Consider the following 27,401-nt stretch of genomic DNA (forward strand, 5'->3'; position numbering starts at 1 on the left):
AGCCTTTCTTCCTAAAAGCTTTCGATGGAAAGGTAAAGTTTAGTATGTCTGAACATACTGTGTAATAACACATCTTTTTATGAAGGTGGTTTTTGCACTGTGTGTTTAGAAGCCACTCTTTTAGAAGTGGCTGAGTTTTTGTGCTCTAACATTTCTTTGTGACTCTGACTGGCTGAAGATTGACTGTCTGGATTTGAAAGCGATAGGATCTGGGGAATATCTTGACCCAGGGGAGGAGGTGAGACAGCAACAGGCTGAACTGCATCTGGAGTTTAGAGGGAGGAGAAGCCCCTAGAGGTGAAGAGGCCTGGGTTGCTGCTATAAAACAATTGTCCATCTCCTGCTGAGTGATTGGGAATCTAGCCCCCAATTAATCAAAGAACGAAAGGTGTTACTGGCATGGAGGCACCCAGAATTGGTTTGAACAGGGGTTAGTGCCCCCTGAAACACAAAGACTTCAAAGCCACTGAGGGGTATAACTAGGAGAGCTGAAGTCCCTGAACTTTGGAGAATGGCTTGATCAAGTGTGAACAAGACTGGAGCTACTTCGTGGTCAAGAGGACCTTTGCCGAGGAATAAACAACTGAAGAGACTGAAGGATAGGACTGACCCTTGCTCTGTGTTCTGGGGCTGGCCTGCAGTTTGCTATTTAAACCAAGGAAAGGCTTTGCTGTGTGCTGTGTCCCCCTGCTTGAAAGGACTTTGGTGTGTCCTGAAGTAACTTATCCCCAAGTGCCCAAGGTGAGCTGGCTCCCTGTTTCGGAAACACAGGAACACAAATGTTTCCATGAGTCTCAGCGGCGCTGTGTGTGCATGCTTGCAGCAGCCTAAGACCCTCGTAAGGCATGATGAAATAGAAGGGGGTTCCCCAGGGCAAATAAATGATATAGGCAGGAACGAAGGGGAAAACACATAGGCAAATAGAAAAAATCACCCTGCCAAGGACGATGAATGGTGGTCCCAAGTGGGATCCATTTTTGATTAGGGGGGAGCAATATCCAATGAATACTCAGGACCAAGAAAGCGGATGGACCACAGTCAAATCATTCTTTATAGAATATATATATTTTTTATTTTATTTGATTTAGTGCAATTAGTCATATTAGCAAAGTAATTAGGAAATAGTAAGTACAAAAATTCATAAAATCATCAGTACTGTTCATCATTTCATGGGCGGAAGTAAATTCATAAAAAAATACATAGAAAAATACAGTGTTCCACTCACTCCGAGGGGTAAGACGGGAGGGCTCAACAGGCACTCACATCTAACAAAAATCATTCATACTCTAACATATTCAGTCACTTCACGTTTGGCCTGCAACAGAAAGAAGATGGAGTTATGGTTGCATGGACGCGGGTGCAGCTTGGGGAAGGCAAGAAGATGAAGTAATGTTGCCGACTGAATATGTTAGAGTATGAATGATTTTTGTTAGATGTGAGTGCCTGTTGAGCGTCTTACCCCACGGAGTGAGTGGAACACTGTATTTTTTTATGAATTTACTTCCGCCCATGAAATGATGAACAGTACTGATGATTTTATGAATTTTTGTACTTACTATTTCCTGATTACTTTGCTAATATGACTAATTGCACCAAATCAAATAAAATAAAAAATATATATATTCTATAAAGAATGATTTGACTGTGGTCCATCCGCTTTCTTGGTCCTGGGTATTCATTGGATATTGCTCCCCCCTAATCAAAACTGGATCCCACTTGGGACCACCATTCATCGTCCTTGGCAGGGTGATTTTTTCTATTTACCCTCGTAAGGCATGGCCTGTGATCGTGGGTACCTGGAGTCCAAGCAAGGATCAGCGATGCAGTGTGCCTGTCCTTTGTGTAGCTTGAACCCGTTTGTGAGGATTGTCCAGTGATCGTGTGCACCAGAATCCAAGTGAATTTCATCGACACTGTGTGAGTTATGAAAATATGGACATAATACAAAACAAGGATCCTTTGTTCTGCGCAATGTTATGAATGAAGATATGCAGAGCGATTTTTTGGTGTTCTGCTAGCCAAAGCTAGTGAATTGAGTGTATTTTCGCTTCCTGGATATACATCAGTCGGTTGGGCTGTTTTTGCAGTCTTTTGGAACACTATTGAGAAGCGTTTCTTGTAAATATGACTTACAACTAGTATTTGCAAATGGTTTGGTTCAAGTACAGTCTGTGGACTGTCCTTTGTTTCTGTTCTGAGTATTGATTTGTGGGTTAAATGTGTGTTTAAATGTCTATGTGGTTTTCTCATTAGTGCAAACTTCTGTATGTGAATAGCGATGGCGCTATTCACGAAATGCATGGCTAAAGCGCGCTGTATTGTGTGTCCTGAGTGTTTTGACCCCTTTCTGTTTATGTCTGAAATAAGCTCAAATGTGTGTTTGTGTTTTTTTTATGTTTTCAGTCTATTAAGCAAAATTTTGTATGCATATTCTTGGGTCTGTTGCTAAATAAAATTGTCCTTTTTAGAAAGAAAAAAGTGGTGCAAACACTTTGTCATGTTTCAAGTTAGGCGTCTGTGCTTGGGCTTATAAATGAATGTGTCTAAAAATGATAGGCAAGAGATGCAGCTTGCTATTATATGTGGAATTATCAAAAATGATTGGGTTTATTGAAAATAATTATTAATTATGAAAAATAATTATTAAAAATAAGTGCTACAAAATTCGTTTTTTACTATTCATGAAGCTTAATGCTCATACTGTGACTTCCTAGCATTATAATTTAATTTAAGTTGTGTTGCACTGCATAATGATAACATTAGCATATGGAATTTCACTTAGCGCAGGCATAAAAAACTCATTTTTCTAAGGATTTACATGGGATATGTCTAATGTCCAATCTCTGTAATTTGTAAAGAACATTCTGAGGATGATTAATATGTATCACAAGTATAGGATATTTTTAAATGCCCCTAATATCAAAGTCGAATTTGGGTAAAATAGACCATTTAAAACAGCATTCTTGCCACTTATAATAGCTTTAAAGTGCTTTAGGCTTCAGTAAATGCATACATTTAGGTATAATACAAATTTGCAGGCTGTCCCCATTTGGGGTTTGCTTTTTGGCCCAGTGAGTTCCATTTAAGGTTGATGAAATGAGTACCATTGAAACAAGCATTTGTTCTAAAAACTGGTATGTGTGTGTTATTAGGTTCTGTGAAATATTCACAGTAAATGTTGTTTAATAATCCGGGAACAGAGATACATTTTTTAGCACCGAAAAAGGAGAAATTATTTTTCAAAATAGAGTGAATTATTGAAGGTTAGGAGGAATTAGGAAGGCTTTTTGTCTTTGTCAGCCTCACAGTGAGCAGAAGCTGGGGGCTAGGAGAGCTGCAGAGGCTGGCTCAAGTTGCGCTAAGATGCTATCTTTAGTTTCCCTGTAAACAATGGAAGAGGCTGTCATGTTGACATTTGTGACCTTTTAAATTAGGGCCTTGTCTCTGTGGAATGCAGAATGATCTTGCTAAACAGGCCTCTAAAAGGTAGGGTTTCTGGTTTCTAAATAAGAAAATCAATAAAATTAAAGAACTTAATTTCAAAGGGAAAATATAAAAAAGGGTTCTTTGAAAGTCCCAACATCATGTTAAATGATCTGCAGAACTGATACATTTGTGTCTCTGCTCTAAAAAAAATAATGATTGCTAGTTGCTTTTATTTGACAGAAAACGAAGTGGTGAATTAAGTCTTAGACAAAAAAATAAGACAAAGTCTTTTACTAAAATTTTGAAGACTACATGCCTAAGTGAGAACGATTTGCCAATTAAGAATTATTTTTCACAGTGGGAAATTGTAGGTGCCAAATTAATATGGAGTGTCAGTGTAACAATTTTACTTTTAGGAAAGCTTGATGTTGCAAGCTGACTGACAAGATGGTAACAGTTAAGTAATGGAAATTTATTTTTGTGTTTGTTAATGTGTATCATGTTTTGTCTTCTGATTAAAAGTTATAATTGATATTTGTTTGTTATGAGAAATGTCTCTCTTTTGTGTGTTGTGTATGTTTTTTTGCTTCTGCCTACAGATCATTCAAGGATTGTTCTGGGTGATTTAAGGCTGACAAGACACGTGAGTTGGTTGGTTGAAAAGAGATGTGTTTTTACGTAACGCCTTTGGAAAGAAATGTTCATGTTTCTTTTTAAATGTTTGTGTATTTGGTCCTATTATAAATTGTTCCTGCTGGTCCTGTGTGTCAGAGAAACATAGTGGGCTGTATTTGGCAGCCAAATGTCCACTAAATGGTGATTTGCTGTCAAAAGGAGGGTGAAGATTTTAAGCCTGACAAATTAAGCAGGCCCGAATTTTGGTAGTACATGACCTGGTGTTGTGCTTCACCACTCATTTATATATGCTAATGTTTTGTCTATGGTTTTTGTGCTTGATATACAGCAAGTATATCCGATGGCTTGACATGTGCGTTTTGTACGTTTATTTTGCATGTTTTTGTTTTATGTTGCTGATTCTGATACTATTACAAGTTTACCTGTGTTGTGAAGGGATATACATGACGATGCGTATCGCTCCACAACAGTTGGGTTGATTTGCTAAATTCCACAGATATGATATTTTCATTTTGTGAACACGACACAGACAACACTTCACCAGTGTATGTCAAATTTGGCTATAATAGTATTTAAGAAAAATAAAAGATATACTGGATCAAAGTGTGTCACCAGCTGTTAGTCACTTACTGCCACCTTCCCTTAAGGAACAGGGAGCCCTAAATTTATGTATCCTGATTGGACGCAAGGATAAATTATAGATGTGTGACTTTTGTACATGGTGACCTAATTTCTATATTACATTACTCAGTTTTGTTCTGCTTCCTAAGTAGTATATGGCTTTGTACCATAAAGGAAACCAGGTTTCATTTTTCCCTGAAGGAGGAACTGGAACATTAGCTGACATTACCGTATATGGTGTAGCGGCCAGCGGTAGAGTTAAAATTTGTGTATTATTTTGACCTTTTGTGTATCACCCATACTCTTGGTATTGTGTCACATGCCTGACTATCACCCAAGCGCTTCGTGCCTAGTTATTGCGATTTTAGCTGTGTCCTAGTTCCATTTCCCTTTTCCATATTCTTTTCACCAGTTAGCCCATTTATTTTATTGTTGGTGAATTATTCAGGTTCACACTTCCAGATTGCAGTAATGTACCATGGACCCCCATCTTATGTATAATTCCCTTTTGTATAACCAGACTGTTTTCCCTGATAATCTGTATTATGCGATTTTTCTTTTGAGATGTTCTAGATAAGGAATTTAGGAACACCTATATGTAATCATTGAGATAAAATGTGTTTACCCCATTAGACGATGCCACTATGTGTGAGAACATCCATTCAGATAGAATTCCCATGTCGCTATCTACCCTTAGATGGTGAAGGATATGCTCTCACACGGAAACCCAATTGAAGAGCCTAGAGGCACTGTTTTGCCTACTGCCTTTGTTTTTGTATTGCCTTTGAGAATGACAGTGTATTTCAACACAGAATTGTCCCATGGCGTATGGCCACTCCTTTGAAGATTGCAGGCCACCTGCTTGCAGTCCCCTTGTTATACAATGAACAGTTTAAAGCATCGCACTTGCTCCATCAGACGGCATTGGACATCACAGAACCAGAGTTTCAGTGCAAAAGAGCGAAAGAGAAGGATTAATGTTGTTTTGAGGCTTCAGTTTTCCACCTGTCAGGTGCTGGTAACCTCTGACAGTGTGCAGTCCCTTGAGCCCCTTGGCCTGAGTTCTGGCCACACACACCCTCTTTTCCTTTGCTCCAACGGAAGTGCAGTGCACCGGAGGATCTAAGGTTGGCAAAAGGTACTCCATTCTGGTGCCCATGAAAGAGCAACCTGAACGTCCACTGACACTGAATGATGATTGTTGGAGTCTGAGAATGGTCCCGGGTCTGCACGAAATGATCTGTGCTCATGGTCAATGAAGAGCACACTATCTGTAGTGTCTGCCGCAGAGGAGAGATACTGGTGCACTGCATTGAGACATTGAGACTTTCAAGTGAGCTGTGAGTTTTTGCCAGGAGGGCACTCCAACGAATACTGAGAAATACTATTTTTCAAGGGAGGCCTGAATCAAGAGGCCCATGCAACAACGGGAGCAGATTTGATGGACAATAGAAGCCTGCCAGAGAGGCTTTTTGAACGGACTCTGGGCATAGTTGGTTGTACAAGTGGTTTCCGTGTGATTGCATAGAATGGGTGTTAGGAGACTGATTCTTATTGTTTTTCTGGCATTGTTTTAAAGTAGTATTCTGTTTAGTAAAAGCAGAATAAAGTCTATTCTCTGTGGAAGAGTATTCCCTTTTCACCTCAGAGCATTGATGAGGATCATCACTGTTTCACCTGAACATACAATAAGTTACTGAAATGAATAGGAGCCATAAAAATGTTACTAGATAATTCTAGGATTTGCTTTCTGCTTAGGGTTGTGAAAATTATAATTTTGTTTGTAATAGTGGTCATTACTTTCTCCTGTTGTCTATATGTTCTTAATAACAGATTTTCTAGTGTTTTTAAGCATAACGTTGTCTTTATTGGGTTGGATTCTTTTTGCTACCCAATTGACATCTGTACCCACCTCCCAACCTATGTCTCTTCCTACTATTACTCCTTTGCATTCTTTCCATATTTTACCTGAACATGAACTGGTTAGAAGGTCAGAGTTTACTAATAATTCCTTTTGTACAGCTTCTGCATCAACACCAGTTAGTAGTGAACATCACTAATTGTTGGGTGTGTGGTCTTATGCCACATACTACAGATAGAGGTATTCCCTATTTGGTCCTGCCATATGTGGCCTATGTGCTACTACGTGTGTAAGGAGACCTGTCCCGAGAGAGTTGCTAAGCAATAGGATTATGCTCCAGCAACATCTTGATGATCTGATGAATATAGACCTGGATTCAGATTGACGTGAGTTTAGGTTTTTGCCTATGTAAGGGCAAAAGGAGGGTCTGAGGTTCCGTGAATTCTGAACCCTTGGGTTCCATTTTGTGCAAGGCAGCCATTTTGTGGTTGCCCTCACATAGGCCGATGACTTAAGCGGATTTTTAGATGACCTGAGTGAACTGACCCTGTTCCCTGAAGCTGACCTTGTTAGGCCAGTTCCTTGCCCAGTAGCTGATCAAGATTAAGGATCAGAGCACAGGAGATTGTAAAGTTTGGTATGCACACACACACACACACACCTTATCCTACTTCTCATCTGTTTCTGCTCCTTATTTTATGGTCTATTTACGATATGGGTTGTGGTCCTTGTTATTATGGGTTCGTCCGGCTTGTCTAAAGAAGAATGTTGGGTTTGTTCAATGATTGATTATGGGCTTGCAAAAGCAAGGACTGCCCCTTACTTTTATGCTGAGTTTTTAACCCTGAGCATATATAAGGCCTCTGTTTTCTGTATTCCTCAGACTACCTCATTCAGTTGCTACGGCTTCTGTGTGACGTGGCCTCACTTAATTAAGTTTAATAAAGATGTCTTTTCATATTTCAGCTTCTGTGCCAAGTTCTTCTTTATATTAGTAAGTATTCCCTGAGAATGAAGATTTTAGTTCTTCACCGGTCCCTCGACCTCCCACGGGACCGGGACCTTGAAAGGCACGGAGCAGACTGCCGGACTTCAAGCAACTTTCGGGACCGCTCCTGCAAAGTCTTCTGCGCCGGCCCGGCAGTCGGGGCATGACTTGGGGTCGAGCCCCAGGCAGTAGAGACACACGCGGTGCGGGTCCATCACCGACATCATGCGATGACAGTCCCCGCAGGACTTGAAACTGGGCATCATTATGGCACCAGGAGTCGAACAACTCGAAAATCAGACAAAAAGGCCTTGAAAAACTCAGACAAAAAGTAACTGGGGGTACTGCTCTCTCCGGATCTGTGCTTGCTGGTGCGGAAAAAGAAAGAACTGACGTCATCACGCGTGGGCAGCGTCTACGTAGCTGCCGCAATGTCATCTCGTGACCACGACGCCAACGACTAAGGTGGAGCCGCACGCCACCTTCCGACGCACAAGGGTACTGCTGATGAAAATTTCCAGATCTAGTCTGACGCCTGGGGTAATTCTAAGGTAAGGAATCTATCCGTACATGTTTCTTTCAGATACACTTTTTAAAGAGCTGGTTGGAGTCAACAGAAGACCAAAAAAGATTTGAGTGGAGATCCTGATCTGCGTCCCAAGGCATGGAAAGGAAGAAACTGCCATCTGCACGCAGGGTTGGCACTTATATGCTGCTACACTTTGACACTTATGGGGTGGTGTGGAGTCAGTGAGGAGCCGCATGACACAACCTATCGGCACGCAGGAGCACTGCTCCATCATTTTACAGATTCAGACTGGCACCAAGACAATATTCTAGGAATCAGCGGTTAGAAGCAGCTATCAAAAATCAAATGCCCTAACAGATATTTTAAGATTGCCACATCCTGAACAGTCTCAACTACCCCACCTCCCCCTCCACCCTAAAATAGTTTCAAGCAGTGGTAAATTACATGGGTAGAAAAGCAGCGAGCAAAGGGTATGGGCATGAAATAGTAGAGCAGCCATAAGAGGGACATGCATTTCAGTTGAGAAGATGGGTTTTGTAAACATGGACAAAAAGACAAATCAATTAAGATATTCTCAGATGAAAACACAGTGACAGATACAAAATATATAGCATTCTATTTGTTTAATTCTAAAATCAAAAACTACCCATCAGGTATAATGCATAATTACTGAAATATTTAAAAATAAAAAGCATGTAGAAATGTTACACACCTTCTGATGGTCGCCGATCATGGCCAAAGAAAACTCGTGTTGATGAGGTGTTAATGTGCGGCAAAGGAAGCTGAGGTAAAGGACCATCTGGAGACAGCTGACTTACATTCTGGGGGGAAAAAGGCAAACTATTACCTATCTATGATGCTCATGTGACCCTTTCAGGTTTTCATTTTAAAGGTCTTTCACATAGGTATATCAATCCCCTCCAGAACACCTTGGTGTTTTTTAAGAGAATGATTAGTTGGGACTTATGCATGCTCTCAGAACTGCGACAAGTCCAACATCTGTCAATCTCACATTAGCCCCTACTTTCGAACCTTTCTTGACAGCATGAGAAGAATTGAAAAGTGCAAGAGAATAAGTGGGGTTTATTATTTACCAGTGAAATGGTTAAGCACTCAAGAAAACCAGCACAGCATTATGCTATGCTTTCTTATCTCGATTGCTATTACATCAAGCAACACCTTACGCTGTGGGGAAGGGGGGAGAGGAGGGAGAGAGAGAAACAGAGAGAGGGAGGGCGAGAGAGGGAAAGAGAGAGAGAGAGCGCGCGAGAGAGGAAAACATCTCAAAATGAATCACCAAATGAATCTGCCAAACTTTTTCTGAACTAGGAAATGAAAGCCCAGACAACAAATCCACAACACAGTACTTTAGGAGCACATTTTTTAAACATGGATATATCTAAAAAGAATAACTGTGATCAACGGAAGTATGTGTTAAGCTGAAGTATGAGGTGACTAAACTACTTCAAACTGGGCTTATCAGGAATTGAGAACAGTTATGAAAATAAACATCTGAGGATTCATTACCATTCTAATAGATGTATAATTTACCTAAGAATGACCATAACTGAAAGGGAATCGTGATACAACTCCCCGCCACCAATGTTAAGAGGCATCAGTTGTCAGTATTGTGTTGTTGTGAATTGAGATTACAATGCAACACTTACCAACGCTTTGTGGGTAATCTGAATGAGTAAATGCAAACCTGCAATCAGCCATTATATCTTTGAACTTAATATAAGAGATAGCCATGGAAATTGGTTCTGCACATCTGCACGAGGCACACTACATTAAAACGAGTGCTGAAACAGGAACAAACAGATATGGTCGTATAAGGAACCGCTTATCAAAACATGGAACGCAATGGCAGGCCAGCTGCAGTATTCTGGACCTGCGAGTCTTAACCTGTGGCCCGCGTATCTCCGAGCATCCACACACCTATTATGGGGTTTCACAAACGTATATGTCCTCTAACCATTATTTTCTGGCAATAATCAGACATTTTGAGCTACAAAACTATATTCAGCTGGTTTTCTTACAAGGATAATTGTTTCATCAAGTCACCATAATGCCTACTTGAACTCTACTGCAATACTTCCCAATGTATTTGACATATCCATTGATAAAATGAATGAACGAGTTTAAAAATCTAAATGAAAAGCATTTAAATGCTTTAATCACAGGCTGGCTGCTAGTTCAGCGAGGGACAAGAGTCACGGACAGATTAAGACACCCCTGATTAAAACACCTCAAAATTAGTTAGCGCAGAGAGGGGAAATCACGGGGGCAAGTATGGCAGAGAGTACTCAACTATGCACTGTAGGGGAGATAGAGTCTACAGGACCAGATAGTACTGATTTAGGTACCCAATTAATAAATATAAATAAGGCAGCTGACTCAATATAGAGTGCCCTCTGACCTCACAGCGACGTGATCCACTCCTCGCTCCTGCCTTGAGTGGTCGCTCCCCTGTCTGCTTGCTGAAAGGCGGTATCGTACTGTTAAGCTGCTTTTTACGAAGTGTTGCTCATTTATTTAAACAGCGCCAGGACTCTATAGCGTTTCAGTGTTGTTTACTCATTTATTTCAATAGCGCAAGTATTCTATAGCGTTTCAGTGTTTATTTATCTATTTCAACAGCGCCAGGACTCATTAGCGTTTTTCATCGCCTGGTCACTGCTTAACTGGCTGCTTGCTTGCTCGCTCTAATATTTACCTGCGCATTCTGATATTGACCTCGTGTGTTATCCCCCGGCGCCCTGCTCTGCCCTCCCCTCCATTTTGATTTTGTTGTTGTTGTTGTTCCCTTGAGCACGCCACGCCTCCCAGCTGAGCCGCCCTCCCACTACCAATATAGAGCGCCCTCTGACCTCACAGCGACGTGATCCACTCCTCGCTCCTGCCTTGAGTGGTCGCTCCCCTGTCTACTTGCTGAAAGGCGGTATCGTACTGTTAAGCTGCTTTTTACGAAGTGTTGCTCATTTATTTAAACAGCGCCAGGACTCTATAGCGTTTCAGTGTTGTTTACTCATTTATTTCAATAGCGCAAGTATTCTATAGCGTTTCAGTGTTTATTTATCTATTTCAACAGCGCCAGGACTCATTAGCGTTTTTCATCGCCTGGTCACTGCTTAACTGGCTGCTTGCTTGCTCGCTCTAATATTTACCTGCGCATTCTGATATTGACCTCGTGTGTTATCCCCCGGCGCCCTGCTCTGCCCTCCCCTCCATTTTGATTTTGTTGTTGTTGTTGTTCCCTTGAGCCCGCCACGCCTCCCAGCTGAGCCGCCCTCGCCCCTCCCCCCTCCACTATCCATATATGACAGTTGTTCCCGCGCGCAGCGTTCACGCGCAGCGACCGCGCCGAAGGTGCGCCAAAGGTAAGCCCGTCTACGCCCGTCCGCGCCTGGACCGCGCCCAGCGCCAGACCCCCTGCCCCTCGCGCTGCCCAGCCCTCCCGCATTACCTACGATGCCGCCACCCTCCTAGCCCTTAATCCCGGTCGCGCCCCCAACTGCGTCCAAGCTGCTCCTGGACACACCCATGGACCTTTCTCTTGCTACTCCTGCAAATTCATCGGCACCGACAACATCTCCGCTGCGACCACACCAAAGATTCCCGACCCCAACCACCTACAATGCATCCTTCTCAACACTCGATCGGTCCACAGACACGCCATTGAACTATGGAATCTACTAGACACCATCTCTCCAGACATCGCCTTCCTAACAGAAACATGGATGAACGCTTCCTCCGCCCCAGACTATAAGATCACTTCCTCCCTGAAGACTATAAGATCACACGCAAGGACCGCACCGGCCACACAGGAGGAGGAATCGCTATCGTCCATAAAAAATCAATCCACATCACAACCAGCTCTGACGTCAACCTCGCCAACTCTGAACACCTTCACTTCCAGATCCACACCGACCCCAAGACCACACTCAGAGGCACCCTCCTTTACAGACCACCAGGACCCCGCTCTAAATTCAGTGAAGACATCACGGACTTCATCACTCCACACGCGCTCCCCTCCAAAGATTACATCCTTCTGGGAGACCTCAACTTTCACCTTGAAAAGAACAACGACCGCAACACCGCCACCCTCCTGGACAACCTCGCAAACCTCGGACTTAAACAACTGGTCACTTCCCCCACCCACATCGCAGGTCACACACTCGACCCCATCTTCACCTCCAGCAATCATGTCTCCTTCAGCCACACTACGGATCTCCTCTGGACTGACCACAGCTGCGTTCACTTCACATACAACAAGCCGAAACCCACCAACCACCTCCAACCAACTCTGCAAAGAAACTGGAACAAAATCACCATCGACCAGATCTCCTCATCGCTCCTTCTAAACACCCCAGCCCACTCTTCTAACCCAGACCAAGCCGCCGCCAACTTCACCCTATGGTTATCCAACACCGCCGACATCCTAGCACCACTAAAAAAAAACGTCAACGCAAACCTAGCAGCAAGAAGGCCTCATGGTTCAACGACGATCTTAAGAAGTCCAAGAAACTCTGCCGCTCCCTTGAAAAGGCCTGGAAAAAAGACCCATCCACTAGCACCAAGGACGCCTTCAAAAACGCCACCCGCACACACCACCAACTAATCCGAAAGGCCAAGAAAACAGCATTCAAGGATCGACTAGATAACAACGCCCACAACAGCAAGGAACTTTTCAACATCGTCAAGGAATTTACCAACCCCTCGGCCAACTCCAACGACATCACCCCTTCTCAAGCCCTCTGCGACTCCCTGGCTTTATTCTTCCACAACAAAATTGCAGACATCCACAACAGCTTCGACAACCAACCCGAAGACCAACCCACCCAACCATATGCTGAACATTCTCCCCCCTTGAACGCTCTTAACGACTGGAACCCAATCTCCACTGAGGACACCATCCGCCTGATGAACTCCATCCACTCAGGATCCCCCACAGACCCATGTCCTCACCACATCTTCAACAAAGCAGACTCCGTCATAGCACCGCACCTCCGAGACGTCATCAACTGCTCCTTCAACTCCGCCACCTTCCCGGAAAGCTGGAAACACGCTGAACTCACCGCCCTTCTGAAAAAACCCACAGCGGACCCCACCGAACTCAAAAATTACCGCCCCATATCGCTCCTTCCTTTCCCAGCCAAAGTCATCGAGAAAGCTGTCAACAACCAACTCGCCGCCTTCCTCGAAGCCAACAAATCCCTCGACTCCTCACAATCTGGCTTCCGAGCAAAACACAGCACTGAGACCGCCCTCATCGCAGCAACAGACGACATTCGAACTCTACTGGACAATGGAGACACAGTCGCCCTCATCCTCCTCGACCTCTCTGCAGCCTTCGACACAGTCTGCCACAGTACCCTTTTACAACGCCTCAGAAATATCGGAATACAAGGAAAAGCACTTGAATGGATCACCTCGTTCCTCACCGGAAGAACCCAGAGAGTCCGCCTTCCACCATTCAAATCCGAAGCCACTGAAGTCATCTGTGGCGTACCACAAGGATCCTCACTCAGTCCCACCCTCTTCAACGTATACATGAGCCCCCTTGCGGCCATCGCTCGCCAACACAACCTCAACATCATCTCCTACGCGGATGACACTCAACTGATCCTTTCTCTCACCAATGACCCCAGCACCGCCAAATCAAACCTACACGAAGGAATGAAAGAAGTTGCCGAATGGATGAAACAAAGCTGTCTGAAACTGAACTCAGATAAAACAGAAGTCCTCATCTTAGGTACATCCCCCTCTGCATGGGACGACTCTTGGTGGCCGGAAGCCCTTGGAAAAGCACCCATCCCGACAGACCACGCACGGAACCTAGGCGTTATCCTGGACTCTTCACTCTCAATGAACAGACAAGTCAACGCCGTATCCTCATCCTGCTTCAACATTCTTCGCATGCTCAAAAAAACATTCCGCTGGATCCCCATCGAAACCAGAAAAACAGTCACCCATGCTCTGGTCACGAGCCGACTGGACTACGGAAACACCCTCTACGCAGGTACTACCGCTAAACTCCAGAAGAAACTCCAACGAATCCAAAACGCCTCAGCCAGGATCATATTAGACATCCCACGTAACGAACACATCTCTGGCCACCTGAAAGACCTCCACTGGCTACCCGTCAATAAGAGGATCACTTTCCGACTGCTAACCCACGCACACAAATCACTCTACGACATCGGACCAGAATGCCTCAACTCACGACTGTCCTTCTACACCCCCTCCCGCCAACTACGTTCTTTCAGCCAAGCCCTCGCCACTGTTCCCCGCATCAACAAGACCACCATGGGAGGCAGATCCTTCTCATACCTAGCAGCTAAAACATGGAACTCACTCCCCACCTACCTTCGCCTTACCCAGAACCACCTAGCTTTTAGAAAGCAACTTAAAACGTGGATATTTGACAAGTAAGCGTCCTCCCCTCCCTAAGCGCCTTGAGACACTCTGGGTATGTAGTGCGCTATATAAATTCTCTGACTTGACTTGACTTAATGAAATTACTATACTCGAGGGAAACGAACTCACCCATCCCCCCAGGGACAGGATAAGAAGAACAGTTGGGCGGGATGGACTGAAAATACTATCCTGGAATGTAGCAGGACTTGCTGCCAAATACGAAGATCAGGAATGGAGGCAATACATCGCTGGGTTTCATGTAATATGCCTGCAGGAGACCTGGATGATTGATTGTAACCATATCTCCCTGGAAGGGTTTAAGTGTTTTTCAGTCCCTGCACATAGGTCAGCCCCAGGGAGAGCCATGGGAGGGCTGATCATATGTGTAGACCTTCTCATACAAGGGGTCTGGTCCAACCTCAACTGGGCATCACAGAACATGCAGGCAGTGGGCTTTCGCTCAAAAGGGTTAAACATCATCCTGGTTAACTGGTACAATGCGGTGGGGGCAAATGGGAAAGGAGATATAATAAAAGAACTGGATTCCCGCCTAAATGCCCAGCTGACGATGGTGCCAACGGCAAAATCGGCAGCAGCTCCATCTGTAGTCCTGGTAGGGGATTTCAACTGTCACCTTTGCACAACCGTAGGCCATTAAATAGGGACTGGTCACGGTGTACAGTGGAGAAAGGGCCACACTTCTCGCATTCTATGGAAGGGGTGGAGCTAGATAAGGTGATGAAAGGCCACAATTTGGTCCACACAATGGACCCGATAGAAACGGGCAGTGGTGAGGAGCTCATTCCTACTTTTAAGGGGAGAGGATGTCGGTCGTACATTGACTATATTATGATGTCACCTATACTCAAAAGCTGGGTTAGTAGGGTGGACATAGAAAGCAGCATATTTAGCGATCACAACCCCCTGGTGCTAGAATTAAAAGGTGCAACTATTAAAAACACATCTTGTGGGGTAGGAGCGATGGAGAAGATATCTGACCAAGGGAGAAGACTTGGATGCTCTAAAATAGATGGGGATAATTTTTATAAAAATGTAATAACTACAGGGGCAAATGCATTAAATAATTGCCTCGACCCCAATATTGAGGGGGTCGCTGTAGTAATCACATTTGAAAAGATGGCGCACCTCATTGACGGACTATTAAGGACCACTAGGACATCCATGATTCCCGAACCTAGATGGTTCGATAAAGAATTCTCAAAGGCACACAAAGATCTTAAATCTAGCCTAAAAATAACCCCTAGAAATAATATTTATATAGCTCAATGTAGGCTGACCGACAAGAAGGCACTAAAAGCCCGTAAAACCAGCCTTCAAATACAAGCCTGGGTGGGGCTAAGGGAGGCGGCGGAAAGAAGAGATCTGACTGAGTTCTGGAAAATTATAAATAAACCATGTTTCCAAGACTCAAATGCCCCACAAATTTTAAACACCATTTTGCCGGAGCAGTGGCACTCCCATTTCAGAAATGCATATAACCACACGGGGGAAGTAAACAGCGATGAAGGGCAGAGGTTAAAACTGACGGTACGGCCAGAGATCACCCTGGCCGAAGTGGAAGGGGCAATCCGGGGGCTAACTAAAAATAAGGCGCCTGGCCCGGATGGAATTCCCCCTGACCTATACCTCAGTAAAATAGAGCTGTGGGCACCCATACTCACGAGAGTCCTGAACACGGCAGTGGAGGCGGGTCTGCCGCGTTCTTGGTCCTCGGCAACCATAGTTCCAATTTTCAAAAAAGGAAATCGAGATGACCCCAATTGCTATCGCCCGATATCTTTGATTGATGTCACGGCGAAGGTCCTGGGTAGGGTGGTTTTAAATCGCCTGACGGAATGGGCAGATACCCACCAGGTAATAACGGACACGCAATATGGGTTCAGGGAGGGGAGGTCGACCACGGACCAATGCCTGAATCTCTACTTGTTGGTCGCTAAGTACACCATAGCCAGCAAGGAGGCCGTCTACCTGGGGTTCATGGACCTCTCCGCGGCATTCGATCATGTGAATAGGGAGAAGCTATGGGCCCTGATGAAAGGTCTAGGGGTGGACCAGGATTTAGTTAACATCCTAAAGGCTTTGTACTGGAACACAACAGCGTCCGTCCATTTTAACCAAGACGGAAGCAAGACCTCACCATTTCCATGCACTAGTGGAGTGCAGCAGGGCTGCATTTTAACCCCTTTTTTTGTTTTCACTATATATTAATAATTTAGATAGGGATTTATGCAAACTTGAAGTGGACTCCCCGCAGGTAGGCACCCGCCCAGTCCCCGACCTGCTTTACGCGGACGACGCAGTGTTATTAGCCCGGACACCGCGGGGGTTACAGGGGCTCATCGATGGATTTGTGAGTTTTATGGCCTCACTTGATTTGTCAGTAAATCTGGACAAATCATATGTTATACTCGCGGGGGCCAGACCAGACAAGAAATGTTCTTATAAGATATGAACCCATAAAATTAGTCTGGTGCAGTCCTTTCCCTATTTAGGTGTACTATTTGACGGGCTCCTAAAGTTTAGATCTTTAGTGGATAAACACTGTGCAAAATTGGTGGCCTCATCTGGGGCTATAATGGGGTACGGGAGAAGGCTGGGGTGATGGTCTCCCAAGCAAGTGATGAATTTGTATAGATCGATATGCTGTGCTAAGGCAGCTTACGGGGCAGAAGTTTCGGGTTTTGTGAACATATACCCGGTCCAGGCAGAGGAAAACAAATTCTTCAGAAGGATAGTGAAAGTCCCATCTAGTACATCTGCCTACATTTTACACGAGGAACTGGGAACCCTACACTGAAGACCAGATTAAGATCAGACCACTTTTGGCCTGGGTGAAAATCTGGTACAACCCGAGGCAGGCCTCAGTAGACAAATCATCACAGATTGTTTGAAACGAGACAAATGGAGTTCTATCCCCTGGCTAAATTATGTAAAGTGCACCCTAGAGGCCATTGGCTGTAAGAACCTCGTCACGGAACCTGAAGCCCTTACTGCCCAGAATAAAACGACGGTCAAGAAAATGTTTGGGGAATGGACAATTGCAAGGAGGGCGGCTACGGAAGAGTTTAAATCTACAGTTGTGGCTTATAGATTATTGAAAATAGAGAGTGGAAGGGAACCCTATCTCTCACTGATCCATAATGCACAGGACAGATTTTATATGACCCGTTTTAGATTCAACCTGTTGCACCACTTGTTGGCTGATCCCCCGGTTTTACCTTAAAGGTCGAGCAGAAGGGTACCTGCGGCTGCGACAATAGGTCTCCGCAGGATACCCTTCATTTTGTTTTGTTGTGACCTTTTTGTTCATTAACTAGGCGAAAGTTCCTGGTGAGATTACTGAAACAAGCCAAGTTTAAACATGCTAAGGTAGCATTAATGTTTTTACAGAAGGCTAATGATGCATATACCCTTTCCTGTATTATGAGTTTTATTAAGATGGCGGTGAGGCTAAGGAACTCAAGAGAGATGAGCTGAATATGATGCCCTGCAAATTGAGACTTTGGACTAAATGAAATGAAATGTATTGGATGAACAATTTTTTTAATGTATTTTTAACTGTTTTTATGTACTTTTATGGTATCTTTTTAAGTGCCAAATAAAGAAATATATAAAAAAAAAGACTAAACTACTTCAAACTGGGCTTATCAGGAATTGAGAACAGTTATGAAAATAAACATCTGAGGATTCATTACCATTCTAATAGATGTATAATTTAGCTAAGAATGACCAGGACTGAAAGGGAATTGTGATACAACTCCACGTCACCAATGTTAAGAGGCATCAGTTGTCAGTATTGTGTTGTACTGTATTGAGATTACAGTACAACACTTACTAACGCTTTGTGGGTAATCTGAATGAGTAAATGCAAACCTGCAATCAGCCATTACATCTTTGAACTTAATATAAGAGATAGCCATTGAAATTGGTTCCACACGAGGCACACTACATTAAAAACGAGTTCTGAAACAGGAACAAACAGATATGGTCGTATAAGGAACCGCATATCAAAACATGGAACGCAATGCCAGGCCAGCTGCAGTATTCTGGACCTGCGAGTCTTAACCTGTGGCCCGCGTATCTCCGAGCATCCACACACCTATTATGGGGTTTCACATACGTATATGTCCTCTAACCATTATTTTCTGGCAATAATCAGACATTTTGAGCTACAAAACTATATTCAGCTGGTTTTCTTACAAGGATAATGGTTTCATCAAGTCACCATAATGCCTACTTGAACTCTACTGCAATACTTCCCAATGTGTTTGACATATCCATTGATAAAATGAATGAACATGCTTAAAAATCTAAATGAAAAGCATTTAAATGCTTTAATCACAGGCTGGCTACTAGTTCAGGGTGCAGAATGGGTACAGTTACTGTCCGCATTTAAACATGCTCCAACCTGAACTAATAATCAGCTTCTGACTAAAAGCACTTTTGAATTACTTATGAATTTCAAGAAAAACATACACAACTGCACACTTACAGAACCAGTGTTGTAACTGATCTTTGTGTGTATACAAAGGCACACAGAAAAAAAGGCCCTTTCAGGCCGCACATTTTTCCATCAACTGCTTTACATGGTCAGGTACTTACAGCATCCAAGTATCTACATTTCTTGTAAAGGAAAGGGGACATGCCTGTACGTATAAGCAGAGATTAATTACTACCATAGTAAAGTACCACTTCCCAGTAGGCAGCATGTACTCTGGCCCACTGAGCACATCGATTTCTAGCTTTTATGCAATTGCTATCGTTGTCATCTTTGGACACAAAGACCCTGCTTGATCTGCTATGGCCATACCAAGCTTGATTGATGTCATATGGCTGTCTCAGGCCAATGTCATTCCAGTTACTACTGTTCTACCTAGAGCTCTGATGTCATGTCGTTACCTATTGATCTGTGAATACAACCTGAGCCTTATAGCGGTGTATGTCACTCTCATATTTAAACATGCAGCTGCAGAGGAAAGTAGATGGTATCAGTTCATATAGTGTGTATTTGTCTGTGAATTTTGGGCACTGTTGTTGAGGTTTAATTTGTAGAAAAGGGTTGTCAGTCTCTGGATTTCTGCTATGATTCAATGGGGTCTACATAAGTCAAAAGCCTAAGAACCGCTGTTCTAGACTCTGAACAGTGAGAACAGATGAAGTGCATGATGGCATAATACCTACGACTCACTGTAGGTAACGTGGCAATCAAAATATCAGCAAACACTATGATTTCTACTAAATGCCATATTCTTTAATGCATGTTGAAAAAGTGATGATGCTTCATTCTCTGTTGCGTAGAGTTTAGCTAGGATCTTTTGTATTTCTATCCAATTAGGTGCCAGCAAAAGTGTTTATATGTCACTGTGATAATATTCATTTCAGCTGTCATGATCAGTTTGCATTTTCTAACTTTTTAAATACCATTAGATATAGCTCTTTCTTTAATACATGCATTATTAGCTCTGAGACTATTGTTTTCAAATTATGGATAGCAGAACAGTTGGTAGGAAATCATAATCTGATGAATGTACCCATTTCACTACTTACTTTTCTAACATACTTGAACGTTTCAGGACAAGTGGTGTCTGAAACAAAAATGCAACAATTCGTGAATTCAGAGCAGATTTTGTTAGCAAATATTATGGCTCAATTGCCATATGAAATGGTTTATGCATAATGTTTCAGATGTAAGCTTACTTTAAACCATGGAGTTTTTTTTGTTCAATACAATATAAAAACCAATGTTTTGCAAATGCCCCGTTTTGCCCTACTCTCGCTTTCCTCAGTTCATCTGACCTAAGGGAAAAAACACACCACCAAAAAGCAGAGGAGCTGCCAGCCCCGCTGTCTGGAAAACCCATGAGAAGGACCTCCCTTTGTCGCAGGGATTCTGCTCCTACACAGAACTGAGCACAGAGACCCAGGACCTCAGTGAATTGTGGTGTACTAAAAAACTCACCTCAGTACCTAGAAGCCCTAACCAGCTAGCATCACTGTCATATTAGCTCTTCGTCCTGTACCAAAGGAACCAATGAGTAGACAACCCAGAACATGCGACTTAGGTTATACTCAGGAATGATGGGAAGCAAGAACACTCTTTCGTTATACTCTCATACCAGTCCACAACAGGAGTAAATAAGAGACACGGAAAGGTTGGCTTCCCTCGTACCTATCGTTGGGCTTGTTGTGGTAGAACTAGCGCATGTTTGGGCGTCTTTCCAATGTGAATCGTGCTTGTCTTGGATTTCAGGCCTGGCTACTCTGCCCGCCTTCCGTCAGTGGGCGGGCTCCAGCGACGGGAATGCAGAGATGCCGAGTGACTGACTATTCTGTGTAGAAACCTGCAACCCGGGGCCCAGCCTGCCCGTCCGTACGAGTGAGCCAGAGCCCAGGCCTGAGGCCAGCCTGAAGACACCGTCGTCTCCCTTGAATGGGACTAGTACTGGTGAGTAAGTACTCCTCGCAAGGCAGGCCACGGCTGACTGGTGTCTGGCTTAGCCACGCAGCTGCCATTGTGGCGCGATCCGACACCCGCGAGCCACCCGGCCTGGTGTTGTATTGTACTCCGAAGCGCCCGGCTGTGTCCGCGAGCTCCGGGTCTCGTGCCGTAGAATGTTGAGGAGGGCTCGCCGTAGCCCGACTGTTGAGGCTCGGCCGTTATCCCGCTGACGGGCTGCTCCTGGTGGCCAACGGAGGAGGTCCTGTGAAATAAATATATTTACTTTCTTAACTACACTCTTTGTACTAGGTTTTGGATTGACTTCTCATGTTCCCCTCAATTATCTCCGAGCTCCCCGCTTTCCAATGGGCTAAGGCACCCGCTCAGATTTAACCCGTGCCGCCGCTCGAGGTGCTTCAGTGTTGGGTGGATGTAGATGTAGGCCTCGGAGGTCCCTGCATTGTCGTCTTCTGTAAGACTTCTACTTTTACCTATCGCCCACCTCAAACGGTAGTGACTAGATCGTACGTCTCCATGGAGAGGCCGCTAAGCGTCATTCCAGGCTGCACCACACTTGTCTGTAGATTCACTGTCTCGGGGAGTAGTGTGGCCCACTTCTACGCTTCTTGTAATAGCCTGTTCAAATGTATAGTAATCGTTTTCTTTTTAGGAAACAGTATGTATGTTAGAGATTTTGCCATACTACAACAGAGGGTAAATGGCTAAGAACTTGCTCAACAGCTGCAGGTGAAAGGGCTGTGGCACAATAAGTACAGTAATTGAGAAAGCTATAGCTGTATATATTCTTGGTTGGCATCAGTATAATTGTAGGGCTTTTAAGAGATATACATTTGTAGGTGTCAGTTATTGAACATACGGAGGGTAGTAGTACAGTAGTATTCGCTTGTAATAAGCAGTATGTTGTCAGTGTGTAGTTCGTGCACGAATGAGAAAGGAAATTCTTATGCAGTTCTCAGAAGTTGTGTGCATTTGAGACAATAGTGAGTTTTTTGTTATGAACACATATTAAGCGATACTAGGGCTGGTTCAGTAGAAGATCCCTTAGATTAGCTTTAAAGTGTTACAATAACAAATAGGTTATGGATTGGTTGGATGGGCATTTCTGACACTAAGTGCATTCCCTGAGAAAGTGTTTAATGGGAATTTTATTAAAATGATACATTTTGAGAAGCAATTTAGATTTATTTTGCAGGCTTTGGTTTTACTGGATAGTTAGTTTTTTAGGTCTCGGACTAGCGTCGCACTGCGTAGCAGTGGGCAGAGTCCGAGATGTTATGTTTTGGGAGTATGGGGGCTTGAACCCGCCCCTCTTCTGTGTGAGGCTCTGTCTGTGTGTGCGGCTCTGTCTCTGTGTGTGTGACTGGGTGTGTGTGTGGCTCGGTCTGTCTGTGTGTGTATGTGGCTCTATCTGTGTGTGTGTGTGTGGCTCTGTGTGTGTGGCTCTGTGTCTGTGTGTGTGTGTGTGTGGCTCTGTGTGTGTGTGTGGGTGGCTTTGTGTGTTGCTCTGTGTGTGGGTGCAAATGCAATAGGTCTTGAATTTGCGAGCGATTAAGCTATTGGCATTGTAAATGACAATGCCATTTATTTATATGTTTTAAAAACAAAAACATAAATACAAATAATGTCATGAGCAATGCCAATAGCTCTAACTTTAACAATGCCGAGAACATTGCATTGTAAATGCTTGTTTAAACCTGTTATCCTCTACTGCAATCTACTTCCTCCAATGTTTTCGGCAAGTCATCGGCTCTGCTTCTCTATCAATTCCACTACATCACCCTTTAATCCTGTGCCCTTTCATCACTTTTAACTTATTTTAATCATATTTTCCACCTCAGCAATTACCACTTTCCTTTCCTGCTCTCCCTCCAATCCTGGCCTTATACTTCTGCCCGGCACAGCAGTTTCCCCCTGTTGCATTCTGCCTCTGTCCTGACCAGTTTATGCTCAACTGGATTTTCCCCTAGTCACTATCTCCTCGGTAGTCGTTGATATCTACAGGCTAACTATTATCTCTCCACAGAGAGTTGTACTGTTTTAGCATACCACTCTGCCTTTCCGCCCTATCTTCTGCTCACTCTCCCCTATACTCCGTGAAAGGAGAAAAATGGTGCTAAAATGCAACATCAAGTGGCCCGAAGGTTCCGTTTTCGATGGGCCACTGGAAGTAATCCAAGATTTTCAACAAGGACAAAGGGGTGCTAAGGAGATGCAGCTCAAAATCATGTAACCTGTACATTTGCATAAATCCATATACTTCAGAAAGTATGCTGGAATATGGCATCTGCCCTGCAAAAGAAGGGGGTATGGTAGCTGAGAAAGAGGGTTTCATTGTGACTATCAGTGAAATATTAGCAATTCTATCCTGCTGCACTGTTAAAAGGGCAGTCAGTTTGACATGCTTACCCTGCTGGGATACACAGACATTGAAAAGTGGACCCAGAATGGCAAACTTGAATTAAATGCTTGAAAGGGCTATCATTAAGTGCCAAATACTATCAGACACAACACATTTTTATTGTGGCACCACACCATGGTGAAATGGTAAAACTCAAACTTGGCTATTCTTCTGGATTTCACCATGGGTTTAGCATTAGTGTTATATTTGTGAAGTGAACTATCACTTGCAAGGGTATTCTGGTGCTTAACAGGTGTGTTTATCTTGCCCTGCCTATGGTATGTTGGTGAAATAAAGAACAGATGAGGAGACTTTGATGTGGAGTGGGAGGTCGTTCCACGTGTCAGGAGCGATATAAGAGAACACCCGTGTTCTGGACTGGTTTTGTGTATGAGTGGGATGTGTGAGAGGATGAGTCTGATGGAGCAAAGTTGTCTGGGTGGTTGGTCGCAGAAGATGAGACTTTTAAGGTAGGTGGGGCCTCAGTTGTGTAGTGCCTTGAAAGTGTCTTTGAGGAGCCTGAAATGAGCACATTTGTGTATCAGGAACTGTAGTGTGATGGGAGTTCTGTGTGGGAGGTTGAGGATGAGCCTGGCTGCGGATTTCTGCATGCTTTGTAGTCTTCTGCTGAGTTGCTTGGCCATCCCGAGAGAGGGTATTCCTGTAGTCCAACTTGTGGGTGACTAGGGCATGAGAGACAGTTTTCCTGTTGTTGCTTGTGAGCCGCTTAAAGAACTTCCACAGCACAGCTACCGATTTTGACCATGCAGGGAGTGACCTGGTTTCATGTGCTGGGGTCTGTCCAAGAGGAAAAGTAGGAGTTAAGTGAGTCGGCATAGGAGAGGGAGTTTCTCTCTTTTCTCCCTGGACAGAAGAATCATGTTTGCATTGAAGAGTGTGAAATACTCTGCAGATAAGTTTGCATGCTTCTAAGGAGTAAAATGCCAGGCTGACAGCTTGTGTTCTATCTGTTATGGAGCAGATACAGCAGAGAGTGGTACTTGGATGCCAATTCCGTGCAAGTGCCTGATGAAGATGGGGTGTGAGATCATGTTAAATGCAGCAGAGAAGTCCAGGAAAATGAGGCCTGCTGTGCCTCCTCTGTCAAGGATCATGCAGATGTAGTTTGTGGTGGATAGAAGACCAGTTTCTGTACTGTGGTTGGGCCTTAATCCAGGCTGCGTAGCACAGAGTAGCTGAAGGTTGTCAAGGTAGACGGTGATTGGTTTCTCTAAGACCATGGTGAGGTATGGTAGGAGGGCGATGAGTCTGTAGTTGGAGAGCATGCCTGGGTCAGAAGATAGTTTTCGAGCAGGGGCCAGACTGTAGCATGTTTCCAGGTGACTGGCAATGTGGCTGAGTCGATGGAGACATTGAGGAGTGGTGCTGGTGCTTTGCCGATAGGTAAGAGTACTTTGGCAAAAGTGTGGTGGGGGCAAGGGTCAGACTGTGCGCCAGAATGGATGGTCTTCATGGTATCGGCGGATTTATTGGTGGTGATGGAGGGCCGTGAGTTCAGGGTTTGTTCCTCGACCGAAATGGGAAGTTGAGTTGAAACAGTGATAGAGTTCGGTTGAAGGAGAAAATTACCGTACATTGAGGTGACTGATACAGGAGAATTCCTAGAACATATTGCAAAGGTCTTGCAAAGGGGTGATTTAGCTGGAGGTGGCAGGAGGCATGGTGAAATCTTTGATGATGGAGAAGATTTCTTTACTTCAGTTTGTGCTGGTGTTGATGTGGTCTGCAAGAGCTGTGCAGTTGATGTTCCGCATCTGCTAGTGGTAGCACATTAGGGTAGATTTTAAGAAGTTGACTTGTTCTCCATTTCCACTCAAGTTGTTTCTATTGGCGTTTGTCCGTCTGAGCTCTCTATGAACCAGATGGCTTGTATTTGGGCGCTTGCCGTTGGGTTGTTCTTGAGAGGAGCCAGGTTGTCGGTGCATACTGTGAACCAGCTGCTGAGGTTCTTGATGGCTTTCATTAAGATGCTTGTGTCCTTGGGCCAGTATGTGGAGAAGGCTGAAGCCCAGTCTTCTTCTGTGATACTTTTACAGCTGCTGAGCACAGGTACCGAGTTCGTGTGGCTCTGGTGGTTCGGGATGAGTATGCTAAAACTGATGAGGGTATGATCTGTGGGTGAGGTGGACGTTTTCTAGAAGGGCTGTAGAGTTTGGGAATGGTATTGTAGATGAAAGTTAAGGTCTCTGAGGAGGACGAAAGTGTTGGCATTGATGAAGGGGTGGGGGGGGGGGCACAGGCAAAGCCTGTGATGTCATTTAGGAAATTGGTGCAGGTTCCTGGTGGGCTGTAAACGAGGGTACACCCAGAGGGAAGTTAGCTGTGTTGCTTATCTTGAACATGAGGTATTCCATGTAGCTCAAGAAACCAGAGATGTCACATTCTGTGCTGATGGATGATCATGTAGCTCAAGAAACCAGAGATGTCACATTCTGTGCTGATGGATGATGGGAAATCCCAGGATGTCTCTTCCTTTGTAGATGGTTGATGGATAATGCAATGCTTGGCTTCCCCTTTCACATGCAGTTTAGGCAGAAAAACAAGGATCACATAAATCAACAATACCCCCACCCCCACAAGGCAAAGAATATATCGTACCTAGAACACTTTTCGTTGTCTACCCTACGAGGTGTATATATCACAAAATTTTCTGTTGTTTTTGCAAAATAACCTATTCTTTACTTATGGTTAATTGCCATGCATCAAATGCCTTAACAGATTCCTTTTTCTAAAAATGCTTCCCTTCCACTGACAGTCTCTCCAAAGTGGACAACACTTCAAAGAAGTGACATGTATGTTCCGTTTGTATTCCCCCCTTGTTTTAATGTCCAGATTGATACAACGATCCTTTGGAAAGAAAGGCTCACAGAAGGAGCTTGGATGACATATGCGACATATGCGGTCCCTCATAGGCTGGTACGAGAGAGAGTAGCTATTTGAGGGTAATTACAGAGTTTGCTCTTATTTGTGTGTGTGGAGATGAATATAATGGGGATTAAGAGGCAGAACTCCTGGTGACACGATGTTGTGTTTTCTTCCACTTGACAGTCTTTCTGAGGAGATGTGTCCAACTTGAGGTGCTGCGGCATGTGAAATGGGTATGCATAATAGCAAACTACACACAGTTTTAATTTGACAGTCAACCCCTACTAAATAATAAAGTATCATGTGAAAGGTGTGCCTGTCAATTTTAATTATACTTTGTTACCAACAGAGAGTATACTCCTTTATCACTCCCTGTGCACCTACACTATTTATGTTTTTGATGGTTGGATACTTTTTTTCTGTTGTAGACAAGGTGACTACCGATGATGAGAACAGTGGGTTTACCTGGTGAGTACCTGCCAGCTATCCCTTGGGTGGTTCGCCCGTGAGGGGTCACCTTGTCTTTTTCACATCTTTTCAAATTCACTAAAGATTTGGTGTTGACCGTCTATTTAGACGTAACTTTTGGGTGGTTGAAATAATCAGTCATCAAGTGTTGTCCACTTTGGAGAGACTGTCAGTGGAAGGGAAGCATTTTTAGAAAAAGTAATCTGTGAAGGCATTTGATGCATGGCAATTCACCATAAGTAAAGAATAGGTTATTTTGCAAAAACAACTGAATATTGTGTGATATTTACACCTCGTAGGGTAGACAACGAAAAGTGTTCTACGTACGATATATTCTTTGCCTTGTGGGGAGGGTATTTTTGATTTATGTGATTTATGAGTGGAGGGCTACCCATATCCCCTAGACATACTCTCTGGGCTCCTTGTTGATAGATGTAGTTAGGACGGCGGCTCAGCCATGAGAGCTTTTTTTCAAAATTTGTTCACATATCGTGATATAGGTTTTTTTCTGCTGAGTGTCCCCTTAAGATTCTGTGTTATCATTTCCCCCTCTCACACACTTTGTAGGACCGTAGGGCTTCTTGGATTAAGGTTTCATGGTTTACTTGTCTGAAAGCTAATATAAAGTTTTTAGATGGATAGGAATTGTCTAGCGTTCACAGACGAACAAATTGCGGCCATCCTAGC

The 27,401-nt window shown here is 43.9% G+C and overlaps 1 protein-coding gene across 3 annotated transcripts in view; it reads right to left on the minus strand.

Annotated features, from left to right (window-relative positions):
- The window catches only part of TRAPPC8 (trafficking protein particle complex subunit 8), a 1,294,567-nt gene that overhangs the window by 541,796 nt on the left and 725,370 nt on the right, over nucleotides 1-27,401 (minus strand). For all 3 annotated transcript variants that reach the window (XM_086965686.1, XM_086965689.1, XM_086965688.1), the window contains one exon: nucleotides 8,774-8,882. In XM_086965686.1, coding sequence (XP_086821812.1) covers nucleotides 8,774-8,882 — 109 coding nt within the window. The remainder of the gene's footprint in view (nucleotides 1-8,773; nucleotides 8,883-27,401) is intronic.

Source organism: Lissotriton vulgaris, chromosome 4_1 (genome assembly GCF_964263255.1).
Source record: "Lissotriton vulgaris chromosome 4_1, aLisVul1.2, whole genome shotgun sequence".
Classification (NCBI taxonomy): Eukaryota; Metazoa; Chordata; class Amphibia; order Caudata; family Salamandridae; genus Lissotriton; species Lissotriton vulgaris.